The following is a 15,912-nucleotide window of genomic DNA, read 5'->3' on the forward strand; positions in this document are numbered from 1 at the left end:
GTACATTCTGTGTAAATTTCCTGCCTGGTCATGCCCCCCAATGCACCACCCCCGCACACTTACACCGTCCCATTGATAATGCTGGGGACCACTTTTGGTACAAAAAAATTAACCCTGAGTCACACTTAGTTAATAAAGACTTCAATGAATGGCAGCAATACAAGGCCCTTCCTAAATAATCTGTCCAGTTCATATCTAAGCAAGAATGCCCTTGCACTACATAGTTACATGGCAAAGGTAAATAGTATGAGGCAATTATATTGTAGCTTGTATGGGAGGTGATACATTTCCCAATAAATAAATATTGATTTACAATACAAAAAATGTATTGTGATCTGCAATACAAACATATTATAAATTGGACTGTTTTTGCTGAGCTCTTGTAGAAGTAATGTGCAGATATTGTCCAAATAAGTTATGGCTAACGTGAGTTATTTGAGCCATTTTTCTGTTGATTTGCTTGTGGTGCGCAGATATGTAAAAAACAATCAATTTAAGATAAATGATTATGAAACAAATCATTGGATTGACCATTGTTGGGGGTTCAGGTGTTAAAATGTGGCAGAAACGAGAACGGTCACCGGAATGCAAAAATTCAGCAAAGGTAGCCATTATCGCATGTGACACAGCAGGTAACATCATCTCACGCTCACATCCTGCCTGCAAACTATTACCTCCCGGCTGCCGGATAACTCTCCATCGTCCAGGATTCAATATAGAGAGAGGAGATGAGCTGTGACGCACTCAGCCTGCAAATGTATCAGAAAGGTCACCATCCTGGGCCACGGCCACCGAGGGGCTGTAATGTAAAAACACGACTATCTTACCACGCTGGGCAAAGAGGTGTAATAACAGGATTTGTGTCTAGCAAATAAGACCAAGCTGTAAAGGGTAACGCTACTAGGAAATAACCCTGAAAGCCGACCTCTCCGAAATCTAAAGTGGATCTTGTAGTAATAGGTCATACTGTATTACCATCAAAAGAAGGAGAGTTGTAGCTTATGTGCAGGAATAAATCTTCACAAATAAAAAATCACAATATAAACATACACAAAAAGGCTCTATGTTTTATGATAAAAAGCTGCATTTGTGCTGCAGTCAGTGACTTTGGACCTAGGCCAAGATAATGTCATCAGTCTGCTGCAGGCAGAAGGAAGTATTTCTTAAGTCTCCACTTCAGATTCCAACATTGTAACTTTTTAGGAAACCACAAGGTGAGAGGCTGTGGTCTGCAGGGGCTGATGGAAGGGAAAAATATCTGAAAGTGTTATACCAACACAATGGGCCTGATTTATTAAAGCTCCCCAAGACTCAAGAAGATAGAGTATCATGGGCGAACCTGGGTGATCTAGCAAATCTTGAATGGATCTGCTCCAGGATTGGAAATATTTGCCAACTAATAGCACATAACTTTTAGGAAATTAAATCTAGTTTTGATGGATCACCCTTGTTCTCCCATTATAGTCTACCTTCTTCAGCCTTGGAGAGTTGTGAAGGCTTATGAATGGACTTATCTTATATTATATGCATCTATAGGTTAACTTTAATATATACATGGACCATAGCCTGTCTGCTTAATACTCCAATTTGTACCTATTGCTTTAGGCTGACAGTCCCCCCCCCATGCCCTCCAGTGACACGGAGAATTCCCTCTCCTGTAGGTATGCCTGTTTGTCATTTCTATTTTAACGGTTTTGCAAATTCTCTAGTTTGATAAAATAACTTGCTACTGCTCAGCCTGTCAGTGTTCATAATCATGATGGGAGACAAGAACAATTTTGCTCAGGGTGTAGTCAGGTTGAATGATTCCTTCGCTTTTCCTGACACAGAACAATGTGGAGACTCCACACATCTACCTTGTGACTTCTGTACAGAAGCTTTGCAAAAATGCTAAACGTTGTCACATTGAAAAAAAAAAAACTTATATGATAATATTAATCAATATAAAATTGCTATTTATTGGATAGAATGGAACATGGTTCAAAACTCAGTCTCCCCATTTAAGAAACTTACCTGGACTTGCTGTTCTATGCAAGCACCATGAAGGGCTCTCCCCATAGATAATTGTCTCTGGAATGAATGTCCCACATGCATAATTTTATGTTCATTCATGTTGTGGTGACAACTCAAGTTTTTGTAATTTTCTGATTACTTTCAGTAGATACTGCTACAAAGAAAAGGTGAATCTTCTCAGTGAAGACACGGACAGCAAAATACGCTTAACAAGAGTTCTTAACCTCCCAATACTCTACCAAAGATACACCTTGTATGGGAACATTGCATCTCCTCAAAGCCCCCTATCCAGTCTCTATTGATGTCTCAACCGCTTCTTCTTCATTTGGCAGTGGGTTTAGAAGGCGGGTATATTTCCAAGTAATGACAGTCCTAGATTATCGTGGGCCCAGTCTGGTAACATTTCCCCTAGGAACATATGGGGCTTGGATGAAATGGGTTAAATAAAAAAGTGACATTCTGCAGGAAGAAGACCATCAGTTTTGGACTGAAGGGAAAGTTGGGGACAACGCTGCATGGAGGAGAGCTTGTTTTATTGACACATATGAATCATTACTAGATAAAAGCTTGAGAATACCAAGGACATGTCCCCACCAGTAAAATATTGGTTTGCACCATAAAGCTTTGACCTATTGCTATCTTTCATTTGGGTGTAACGACTGGCATCTATGATACGCAAATATCTGTAACCCCTTGCAATCGGTTTCACCTTTCCTCACATTGGTACCCAATAATATAATGATAGTTAATAAGTTTTGCTGCACTTTGCTTTTTACCAATAATATGGCAATTTGCATTCACTTCAAAGCCTTGGCTGCCCCCCACCCAAAGATAACAAAGGTACCAGGGAGAGAGCTGAACTGCATAATAAAGCAAAATAAATGAAAGTGCTGAAGGTAAATCTTCCAATGGGTTCAGGTGACAATTGTCTATATTGCAAGATTCTGTGAATTTTTGTTGCAGTACCTGGACAGTAAGTAAATATAAATCTTCATACCTGAGCATATACAAAATAATAATAATATTAAACTAATAGGGCTTTAACCCTTCCCTATAACAAAATAAATAAACACAACTACATAAGGATAATAAATTCCTTTCTCCCCACCCTCAGGAATTTGGGGAATATGGGTATATATTTGGGTTGTTGTGTGCCAAGGTTGAGCTGAGGATCAGGCAGTGCCCCTTTTAGTGCCATCATGCCCTCCCTGTTGGCTGGGTCACAAGTCGCAGGTTGAGCTCTGGGCTCCCTTCACCTCCTGCAGGTGACACCTCTGATCGGAGGGCACCGAAAGCCCCCCAAAAATGCCCATAAAATGACATAACACGCAGGCAGCGTGATGACATGAGATGGGTGGGCGGTGCAGGCAATGAAGGAGCTTTAAAGCTGTGGATGTGCAGAGACAGGCAGTGTGCTGTCAGGAGCTGGAGGGATAACAGGGGCTTCTACTTCCATTGCAGACCCCCCTCCCCCCAAATAAAGGAGGAATCCCCTCCACCCCTTCCCCCTCCAGGGGCAGCCATGCTGACTCCGGGGGGCGACTGGTTGGCACACCTGCTCCAATTCTCCTGCTGGTTGCCTTGCTGGGTGTGTGTGGTGCTGGTCTCTGGGCAGGAACCCTATGCCCCCCACTCCATCAGGCTGGAAGGAGATATCACTCTTGGGGGGCTCTTCCCTGTCCATGCCAGGGGGGTGGCTGGCATGCCATGCGGAGACATCAGGAAAGAGAACGGGATCCACCGGCTGGAAGCCATGCTCTATGCCATCGATCAGATCAATAGCGACCCGGAGCTTCTGCCCAACGTCACCCTTGGGGCACGGATCTTGGACACCTGTTCCAGGGATACCTATGCACTGGAGCAATCTCTCACCTTTGTGCAGGCTCTCATCCAGAAGGATGCCTCTGATGCCAGGTGTACCAACGGGGAGCCACCGGTCTATGTGCGCCCTGAGAAAGTGGTGGGAGTCATCGGGGCATCGGAAAGTTCAGTGTCCATCATGGTGGCCAACATTTTGCGCCTCTTCCAGGTAAGAGACCACTGACTTCTTCTAGGTAGACCAGCTCACATGTTGCATTGGCTTTCTATATCTTGCTGGTGCGATGTATAGGCTTTTCCTCACCTTTCCTATAAAAGACATTCCAACAGCTTCTTCCTCCCTTTTACATAACCCCTTCCACTTCTATCCATGTCATCCCCAACCTGCTTACCCACCAACCCATTCTTGTTCTTCTGACCTGTCCATTGACCCCCTGTGGTTGGCCTTCTGCTATAATCGGTAGCCCTGCTGGTCTTGCTGTTGCCACTTTATTATAAGAGTTTTGTTTTGCACTGGAATCTGTATGAGGACTCTGCATGATAAGTGTTAATGTGCAGCCATGAAATAATAGCAATCTGTCATTCCTATGGCACTGCACCTCTAATTTCTCCAGCTAATGACCATGGTTGAGATGCTGGGATGAGTGGAGAAGATGTGTGGGTGTGAGTGATGTGGGTGTAAGCATTTGTCTATGTGCAATGCCCAACACATAAGCTATCCATTGCATTTAATGGGTTCTGCTGAAGGTGTGTCGCTTTATTTTACCAGCTCAGCTTCCAATCCATCGGACCCACTTCGCTTCCCTCCCCTACCCTGCAGCTTTTCAGTGCTTTAATGTCTCATCAGTGCAAATGCCTGTGAATTGGATAATAACGTGTTAATAGATGAGCAATCACAACACCATATGTATAATTGGAGGGTAAAAGATGGCTTTTCATTGAAAGCCACTTGGATGGGGGCCAAAGGAGACACTTGTAGCTCCATGGAAGTGTAAGGAGGATTGAGTGATTGACAGTTGATCCGTGCAGTGAATAAAAATGGAGATTAGATTTTTTTTTTCTGAAGTTGCATTGCCTTACTGAAGGCTGCTAACCATTTGTGATCCAATAACATAATGATTGCATTGCACATCCGCAGACCCCCTCCTTATAGGAGTGCTGGAGAGGGTACTGTCCATGGTGCTGAAGTTCAGCCAGATTAACAAGCTGCGGCTGGTATGGAGGAGAGGGGAGAACACATACCTCCAGGCTCATTCTCATTATTCTGGTTCTAACTTCCTTTTACACCCTAGATATAACCAGCTTCCATCCTTCCTGCTATTTACAGCATAACACCTGCACCTAGTTCACAGCTGAGAACAACCACCATGGAATAGCAGCACATTGCTAAGCCTTGCAGTGTATTGTATCACACCATCATATACTCCCCTGATTTTATCTAATGCAAGTAATACCTTATGTTGGGGGCTGGGGGGTCACTACAATCTAATCTCACAAGATTCCAAGCATTGTTCAAGAAACAGATCTTGTATTCTTCAAGGCAAAGATTCATGCACAGAAGGGTTTATCTCAACATCACTGAGTGGAAGATTTTTGTGTACAGGCGTGTCTAATTTTGTCAAGTATCAATCTTTGGAGAGAAGATATCTAGAACAGTTCACATTTGTCTTAAAAAAAATGAGGATTTTTTTGTCTTGCGTGGGAACATCCTAGCTAGAGATCATACAATCTTATCTGGAAGAGACAGTGTCATGTAAGATAAATTGTAAGCTTGGTAGTCAGCTTTCCAAGGCCAGGATATCACCTGTGTAAACACCTGCAATGGTCCCTGGAGACCAAGGAGGCTCAGTCCACAATTTTATTCTGTGAATTCATTACAAATTCCTGTCTGATTTGTTGCAAGTAATCATGATACAATAATTCATAACAAGCCATCTCATTTTAGTTTAATGTAATGGGATCATTTATATAAGTTTTTGATTTATTCTGGTGAGTCACCCATTGGTTCTTTTTATCTCTTGGGGAGTCCAATAAAGGGAACCCAACATCTTAGTTCTTAGCTTGATTTTCTCCCTCCTTCCCAGTTCTACTGTTGCATTATCAATAATATAAATTAAAAATTTAACAGGAAGACTGCGGCCCCCGGCTAGTGGACAAGACAGAGTGTACAGACCCTGGAACATAACTGCATAGATCTTCCAGAAATATAAATAAACTGTTCATAGTCCAACATGAAAATAGTTTTGGATTAGCTGTCCCTTTTAACAGACACTAAATATTTTTATATCCCCTACTCCTTTTCTCTTTCTGTTAGGCAACAGATCCATTGCAGTTAAAATCATGTTGTGTTATACTGTAACAAACCTCATATCAGCTTACAATACATGCACTACACTGAAATGAGTTCTGACTGGTTGTCATACAGCATGTTCTGTCTTTATGCACACTCCTGTTAAATACATTTCATACATCTGGCTCTATAGTTTATGTATGTCTAGCAACAGATGTCTTTGGTTACATTGCTTATCTAGCAACATAGATAGAGCTATAAATATATATTCAACCCATCATGTCAAATAGAAATTAATCTAAGTGTACAATTAATTAGCAGTTACAGTGAATGTATGCATCCTTTCCTCAGACACACACTCACATACACACATATTGAGCTGCTTTGCAGAACAGTTGCACGCAGTGCAGAGCATATACGATGCTGCAAATATTTTCCTTGTGGACATTTAAAATGGAGCTGCTGATAAAGCCATTGAAAGCATTAGGTGGAAAGCAATGGAACTAGGAACCAATGACTTCATAAAGACATGAGTATTCCTTCAAAAGTCAGAAATTCATTTTTTTTGGTTTCAGTGTTGTAATTACCTGGAATTTGTTCTGCTACTGATTTGTCACAAACTAGCTGAAAGCTGAAATCAAGCCTGCGGTAGGTGTGTCTGCTTCCGCTTTGGATGGGAATAGATTGTGCTTACATAGGGGAGTTGAAACAAAAAAGTATAAGGTGGGAATTACCTGTGAGGTTATAGGCAATGGCATTTCAAATTTGAGCAGCAGGTGGCCATTGGTATAGTGTGGGAGGAATTGAAATTCGAAGTGTTGTCACAAACCTTATGCTTTGCATTAAAGCATGATAGGGGTGGGTAGCTCACATGATTATGGGTTACGGCTATGCATTTTGCTGTCTGATTTTTTTCCCTTTTCACTTTCAAAATCCAAGTCTGTATCCAACCCCTTCTTATCCTTATCACATTTTTGACATCACAACACATTCTTATCCTTATCACATTTTTGACATCACATTTTGATCCATCACATGGTGATGGATCTAAGAATTATGCATAGCAGCATTTAATGTGTTTAATTCGTCTTGGCCATACTTCCAAGATTGTCACAAAGATTAATGGGCATTCCTGACACATGTGGCAAACTTCAAAAGCAATGGACATCATTGGCTGTGGCCAGTGGAGGACCGATGATCCCAAAGGAGGCTGGAGGACATAAATATTACCCAGCAAAGGACCCTATCGGCTTACTGAATATGAAGTCCTCATATTTATTTTGAAATATAATAAAGGAGGTGGCAAAAAGGATTTCTTAGGAGGCTAGCCATAGATGGGGATACATTGTATCACCATAAATTGATTCAAGAACCAGAGGCTTGTTTAGATGCTGACTATAAGTTTTTAGTCTTGGAACACTCAATCACTTATCCTTCTCCACAAATCTTATAAATATGCACAACCACAACAACCACCTGCGACTACACTGGACATTAGTTATTGCCTCTCTGCATGCAACAAACTGCTGTATAATCTGAAGCAAAAGCAAAAACATTGCTTCTATGCAACCTTCTATGACCAGCACCGTTCTTTGATCCATATTCTCATTGCCCTCTGCACCAACAGAGCTCATGTTTGCCCATCAGAGTATATTTGCTAGAGACATAAAACAAATGATGCCTACAATGAATGCTTAAAGAACCTTGGATTCTAGACGTGCTCATTAATTACAGAATATGTGAAGTCTAGGTTAGGCTTATTATATGCAAATGTCTAATTAGGTTTCTGGCAAAAAAGAACTGTTTTAATAGGCGAGAGGTGATGTTCGGCCTGTCACTTAGAGGGGTCTCATTTATCACAAAAAAGTATATCTGTTGCTGACAGCAGTCAATTAGAATGTAGCTGGAACTTTTCTCAGTTGAGCTGCCTTTTTTTCTGCCATTTCACTTGAAAGAAAATAATGATTGGGCAACAGGTATTTTCTCTTAACTTTAAATCAATTATAAAATTTTTATGTTTGGCAAAAACTGAACTTAAATTTGCCGTTCAACATTCAGAGATAACATTCATATTGCAGAAGGCCATCCAACAAAAATTCATAGGGCAGCATTTTGGCCATGGCTAGAAAGTTTTTCTGCTGGGGTAGGCAAGGAGTACATTAAGTGGCAGACATAGCCAGCAGTTGGGCCCCTGTGCACAACTGACTTGGAACCTAGGGGGATCATTTTGACAGAAGAAGGTCTAGGGTCATTGTGCAGCAGCAAACTTTGCACCTCCCTATGCCCCCCCGAGTAGTGTCAAGCCTTAATGATAAGTCTAGGTAACATTTTTACTTATATATAAACATAATATGGTTTATAAAAAAGTATATAATGGACCATTGGGGTGTGGTTTCTCTAGTAGAACTGACATGAAAGCAGAACATGCACTCAAACAGCACAATGGGATTTTTCTTGTGTAAAATTGCCTGGCTATGATTTATATTATGGAAGAGAAGTCATGTACAGGATCCATGGCTCAATGTCTTTCTTGGTTTTCATGTGGTTTCTAGAGGCCTGTAGACACAATGCAAGTTAGGTGTCAAGAAAACAAGTTTGGTCCTTGTTCTTTGGTGGTATTATCTTCATTATGGATTCTCTATATACACAGACCTGGAACAAATGTGCAGCTGGTAGTTGGAAACAAGAATTGATTTGGTGTAAAAATATGAAGAAATGGCTTGTTGGGCTGTGCCCATTGTTGGTGTTCGAACTTTGGATACTTTGGATTTTGAACTTTTCATGTGGATGATAGGTAGAGGTGATATACAACACCACAAATAAGTGCCAAGCATACAGCATAAAATAATGGTATGTCAAGTCTTCTCCCCATAAACATTATGCTTATAATCCAACCATCTGCATCCCCCACTCTTCCCTTGGTCATCACTCTTCCTGTGCAGATCACATACCATGCAATGTGATTTAACACACTGGGAATTCTTCATCTGTGACCACTGAAATATCTTTTTTCATTCACAATAGTCATTGCACAACAGGCCATGCTTTTCCTGGTTTCCCGGGGTAGATTCATGTTTGTCTGGATCCAAAGATGAAGAATAATTTAAAGATTAAAGGACACATTAGTTTGTGCAACCTAATGATTTTGAAGACTGGAAGATGTTTGGTCAGCTCTGTGATTGCTCATTTGATTGATATAGAAGTGTGGAACTTGTGTTTTTTCTGGTAAAGTTGATATAAAAGGCACAGATAAATGCATCTTTATAATCATGAAAACATCAATATTTTTTTAGGTGTAAGTACCTGAATTTGCCTTGTTGTTAACACAGCTCAGGCTGCTGGGGTGAGAAGCATCTCAAGAAGCCAAATGGTTGTGCTGCAGTGCAAGAAGCATGTTGATAGAAGGAAAGCACAGAATCAGCAAAAAAAGAGATGATCTTATCAGTCTGCTGCTTCTCCTTTCACTGTTTTATTACAGGATATGTATGTAGACCTGTAAATCCCAGGAGTGGATAAACAGAAATGCAAATCCTTTGGCAGGTTTAAAGCCAAATATTATCAGGCAGCCTTGAAGCACCTATCTACATGCATGACCATAGGGATGTGTATAGTTATCACTGAGCAAAGTTAAATTGTCGGATCCCATCAATTATACAAAAAAGGTTATGTTTGAGTCCTGTAAGCAAATCACTTCCACCTCTCTCTCGCTCACTCTGTCTCTTGTACTCTAATTTTTCCTTTGTCTATCTCTCTCTCGCTCTTTCTCCCCCTTCAAATGTCAGCCTCCATTGCTGCGTTTCACTCACTCCGTCTCATCCTATCTCCCTCTCCCCTCTTCTCATTTCTTAGCACTATCTTGCAGTCAGTAAACCTTAGACCATTAATCACTTCACACTGAGTTTCAAGCAATAAGGAGTCCTCCCTGTGGTCTGAAGACCGGAGAAAATACTGTTAATTTTTTCCCCCGCCTACTGCTGCTGATCCATTACAGCTTTTCACTTATTGATAAATCGCATTCCTTCCATGGGATTCATTTCCCAGGCAGGGTGAATTTCACGCTTTGCGCAGTGCTCGCTGTCTCCATAGAGGCGGATGTGCCATAGACAACTGTTGCTCAGATACAGTAGAGGATAATGTGTTAACACTTTCATTCTGGTGGAAGGAAAACTATGTATGGTAGTAAGGGTTTGGGTGGTGTAATGGGCACTGTCATGCTCTCTTAGGCCAACAGTACCAGCCCAGATGCACAATGATGCAAGACATTTGAATAATCAATCATGATTTTTTGTTCTGCAAAACCATATTTCTTGACCCCTAATACAGGCCCAGGGAAATTGCTTATTTGCCATATCTTCCTCGGGGGACAAATGCAACGTGGAGCACCCATGGGACCTTATAAACCAAATTTGTTGGTATCAAAGGGATTAACTGCTAATCAGACATCATCCAGGGTCATCATTTACTTCTTGGACTAAAATGCTGGCAAAGAGATAATACAGTCATATAAATCCTGCAATGGTATCTATATTAAATATTTGACACAGAGCAGCCCAGAAGATATGGCACATATCCAATGACAGCATGTAATTGCTTCAAAGTTTGCAATGTTGTACTTTGATCACTGGGGGGGGGGGGGGTCTTGGGAAATGCTTCCTTGTGCTGGCAGCAGATGGAATCAACTCGGTCTGAGCAAAATCGGAGCTTAGGGACAGCGTTTTTTAATATAATGGATCAATGGTAACACCAACTGTTATTTAACTTATGGGTACCCCCCATACACATCAGCCACTCCCACCGCAAGCCTTATATTAGCATTTTTGTTATATTTAAATGCTTAACATAATGACAGAATTCACAAGTGCAAAACAGATCCATAACTTTGTGAAACCCCCAGCATTTTCCGGATGCTATTTTTTTAATAGGTCAAGCTGATTTTGGTTGAGTTAGAGGAAATAGAAGTGGAACAATTTTTACCACTTCAGGATATTCATGGTTATAATTCTATTTTCCCTCCCAGCACACAGTTCTAACCGTGATCAATATTTTGCATTTTCAAGGCAAAGGCTGTTTCACGCCAATCTGTCTATTGGCGGCTAATGGCAGTGCGGCTAATGGCTGACAACTTTCACCATTCCAGCGCTGCTAAAGATGAGCTCAGGCAATGCCCTTGGGACTGTCGGCTGCCCCCGTATAAGTGACACGAGTGCTTTCAGATATTGGTGGAGGAAATGAATGCTTTACTGGACGCTCAGTAATTATAAACCACACATTCCCCCTCGCTGACTGACAGTTTATCGAGTGATAATAACTAAAGATACAATGGACCCTGAGTGACTGAGTGACTCCACTATTACATTTACAAACACATCTATATGTCAGTGTAAGAGCGCTCTGGTACGTCTGTGTTTGACTTGTGGGCCTGAATTGGTGGAAAGGTGGAATGACCCATCAAATCTGTATTTTTGTGCTGGTCTGTTTTACCGGTTTTCTATTTTTTATATACCAAAGACATATTGCACAGAGCAAAGTACATTAAATCTATTCCCAACAATCTTTGCTGCAAAGATGATCCATACCAGCCATATAGAGGCTGTTTTTGGATGACGCCACCATCTAAGGCAGTGTTTCTCAACCAGGGTTCCTCCAGAGGTTGCTGGGGGTTCCTTGAGAGATGAACAGTTTGCACCTCTCAGGTTAGTTTTAGAGAGGGGAGTGAGGAATTGTTTCTTCTGGCTTGCAGCAAATTGCTTACGTCATCCCAGCCTAAGAAAAGTCACTGAGTGAATGGCTTTCAATTTTAAAATGATACCATACTATGAATTACTGTGGACTTATTCATGTAAAAGTTTAGGTTTATAAAAGCATGCAACATTCTTATAAGCAACTGGGACACTTAAAGAATGTTCAGTGGGGCAGCAGAACCTACTGGGCTCAATGGCTCCAAATGATCTTTTTCTTCTCAATGCAAAACAAGTAACATTAAGATGTATTTACTATTTTGGAATGACTTTAATGCACACAGATTTGTAACATTGAGAAAATTATTAAGGAGACGGTTCAATTGTGTCATGCCCGTGAGGTTTTAACGATGCCCCTTCTGAGAATCCGTCTCTGGAGCAAGTACAGCTGTGCCAATGCTCCATCTCACCTTCTGTAGGCAAGTTCCTAAAATTTAATTAATGGTGCTCTGAGCTGAGGGTATGCGCTTTATCGCTGCATGGCGAAAGGTGATAAAAACAAAATTTAATGAGGGACTGTATAAATCAGAATTTGTGTTTTTTCTCAGCGCTTCTTAAAATCTCATACAGCAGTTAATAGTTTAAATTTATGTTGTTGGTTGTTTGTTTCAATGTGTCAGTGGCATTGTTTTCTTGTAAATGAAGCAGTTGTCCAGGAACAGAAGGAGAAAATAACAATTATTTATAGGGCAGTGCCAACAAGTGGTATGACATGTGATTATCTGTGACCATAGATATATTTTGCATCATTTTGGAGGGTGGCCTTTTGGCTTTATAGCATAGCGGAGGGGGGGGGGGGGGGGGGGGGGGGGGGGGGGGGGGGGGGATACCAATGTGAGATTCTGGGTGACTGTTACTTATTTACAGTATGCAGTACTAAAGGGAAGTCTAGATGCCTCCTTGGGTTGCTATATGGGTTGCAGAGAATGATCTCCTTATACACAGCCCCCAATTTTCAAAAGTCCAAATTCCCTCATTCTACCAGTTGCTGGCAGAACTGGACCTTGTTTATTCTCCAGCCATATTTAAGGAGTTGGTGGCACCAGTATACAAAATAGAAAGTTCTACCAATGTGGGAAACATGCCTACTCCCTATGGCCAAGTGCTTGTGAACACCTGACCATTACACCTTTATGAGCTTGTTGGAGATTCAATTCCAAAACCTTAACATTTACAATTACAATCCATCCCAAACATGTTCAGTAGGGTTGAAGTCAGGACCCTGTGTGGGACATTCCAGTTCCTCCAATCCACACTGATCAGCATGTCATTATTCATGAACAAATGACAATCACAACCCTATGAGCTTGTTGGGGATCTAATTCCAAAACAATTACCATTACAATTCCAATTCATCCCAAATGTGTCTAGTCAGGCTAAGGACTCTGGTTCCTCCACAACAAACTTGTCAACCCACATTTGATCACCATTCATCATCACCTGACCATCACACCTGTATGAGCTTGTTGGACATCCCATTCCTAAACAATGGCCTTTTATAGAGTTTTACCTTAAAGCATCCTCCACCCTTCTAGGAAAAATGTCCTCAAGATTATGGAGGGTGTCTGTGGGGAAATACCCCCATTTGTGAGGTCAGGTACTGATGTTGCATAAAATACCTCGTTCACAGTTCCAGTAGGACATCACAAACATGTCCAGTAGGGCTGAAATCAGGACTCCTCAGGACACTCCAGTTCCTCCATACCACACTAGCCATACCAGTCTGATCACCATTCATTAACACACCTGACCATCACACCTATATGTGTTTGTTGAACATCCTATTCCAAAACCATGGCCATTATTATGAAGGCGTACCCCTCAGCTTCTATAATAGCGTCCACTTTTCTTGGAAGGCTTTCCATAAGATTTGGAGTGTGCCTATGTGTGCCCATTCAGCAGAAAGAGCATTTGTGCAGTCATGTACCCATGTTGGATGAGAAGACTTGGCTTGCAGTTGGTGTTCCAGTTCATCCCAAAGGTGTTCAGATGGTTTGAATTTATGGGACTCTGAAGGCCAACCAAATTCCTCCACACTAACCTGGCCATGCCATGTTTTTATGAATCTGGATTTGTACACATGAACACAGGTGTGCTGCAAAAAGGTCTTTGTTTATTGTAGCGTGATATTACTCTTTGTGGGCAACACCAAAAATAAACATCTTAAGAGGTGTTTTATGTGCTCTTTGTCCATATAGTGTACATAACATTTACTTGTTGTTTCTATCAAGTACAGGTAGACCAAGAGGTTTTCCTGCTTCCATATTGAAAAACCTATGTTACCATGCTGCACCCCTGAGGTTTTACTATTGCTATATCAGAAAACTCCATGCTCCTATGCTCAGCCCCTGAGGATCACCCAGCATCTGCTAAACTGCTTTCCACAAGGCAACGTAATACTAATTCTGGCTGCTTGGGGAAAACCTACTTAATATTCCAAGTGTAAATTCTAACCTTGAGTAGTATTTTGTCTGACTGGGGTACTTAGTTTAGTTTGCACAGTATGAACAGCTTCCAGTAACAGTCATGAGAAATAAATTAAATAAATGTAAGAAATGTCTTTGAAACAAGTGACATTTTCTCATTACTTTTTAACACACAATTAAAATGGTCATTGGCAAATGTCACAGTTAATGAAAGAATACATCATAATCAGCTGCATTTTTTTAAAATTGCATTTAATATGGCGTTAATTAGTCTTCCTGGCTGTTTTAACATTGGCAATGAATGGAATCGGCTGCGCCGTGTACTTTCCAAGCCAAGTAGGTCAGACACCTGAACAGCAATCCGGTCTACTAATATTAAGGAGGAGAAGGCAAAAAATAGGTGTAAATGAAGCTGCTTGATGTCTCCAGAATGGATAACAAAATGCAATAGATGAATGATTGTATTTATAAAAAAGCCAACAAATGCTGTGTAACCTTTGATCAGAATGAAATGGATTAGGAGGAGTTTGATAAGAGTTATAATCTGCCTTTCACTAATTTTTTGGGCGGCTTTTTACTAACATGCCAATGGTAGGGCTCACATCCTGACAATCCTATCAAAGGAGCTAATGATCTATATTGCAGAATGAGGGAAGGAAGTAGATTTGCCATAGGCACGGCAGTGTAACAAGAGAAAAGAATCACAAAAAAATTACATATAGTTCCTCTTAAATCAAATGGCATGCAACTTGTTTATTACATTTTTTCCCTATTTCAGAGGTCTTCAGCAAACTGCACTATGTAAATAAATAGTAAAAAAAAAACGCTAAGAAAAACTGTTTTTCTTCTGTTTCCTTTTTGAGATTTCCATTGAATTGCTGTTAAGTCTTCTTTTATATATTGACATTCCCTGCCAGATAAAAATCCTTTGGTAACATTGTGTATTCAGCTCGTCACAGTCCGTTCAGTCACTGCCATTTGAAAGTCCAGGAAACCTAAAATTAAAATGTTATATCGTGTGAATGAGCTGCTGACAACATTCACAACTAAGCTTTTGAAACTCCTCGTACTTTGAGAGCATGTGACATTTATGAAATTTTGCTGTGCGGTCTTTTGTTCTATGATGGATGCCATTTAGACCTAAATTGCAGCGTTTAAGAACATGTCTTCAATATTACCAGGCAAGGGGAAAGCCTTGTGCTGGAAGAATCCCATCCTGCTGTGATACCCTCATTTAAAATGACCTCATGGTCAAAAGTTTGTGGACACCAGACCAATACACCCACATATGGCCAAAATTATGTAAAAGCCCCCCCCCCCCCCCCCCCCCCCCCCGCAGTGATGGAGTTCAGGTGCTCCAGAATAAAAAGACATTGTAGACAGTGGGGCTTTTTTACAGTCAAAGATTGGTGAAGACCCCTTTGTTTCCCCAATGACAGCACCCCAGGGTACAAATCCAGCTCCATAAAGACATAGGGTCACCAGTTGTTTGTAGAGGACCTGGAGTGCCCTGCACAGAGCCCTGACCCCAACCCTTGGGATGAATTGGAATAGTAAGCCAGGTCTTTTCGGCCCAAACTCTGTATTTTTTTTTTGTCTCCACTTGGGACCCTCACTCCCTCTTTGT

General features: G+C 41.1%; 1 protein-coding gene across 1 annotated transcript in view; it reads left to right on the plus strand.

The window, feature by feature from the left end:
• The first annotated feature begins 3,438 nt into the window (after positions 1–3,438).
• Positions 3,439–15,912, plus strand: part of GRM7 (glutamate metabotropic receptor 7) — a 244,462-nt gene continuing 231,988 nt past the window's right edge. Inside the window, 1 exon segment of the mRNA XM_072420457.1 lies at positions 3,439–4,042. Within this exon segment, the coding sequence (XP_072276558.1) occupies positions 3,536–4,042 (507 nt within the window). The 5' untranslated portion in view covers positions 3,439–3,535.

This window comes from Pyxicephalus adspersus, chromosome 8 (genome assembly GCF_032062135.1).
Source record: "Pyxicephalus adspersus chromosome 8, UCB_Pads_2.0, whole genome shotgun sequence".
Taxonomy (NCBI): Eukaryota; Metazoa; Chordata; class Amphibia; order Anura; family Pyxicephalidae; genus Pyxicephalus; species Pyxicephalus adspersus.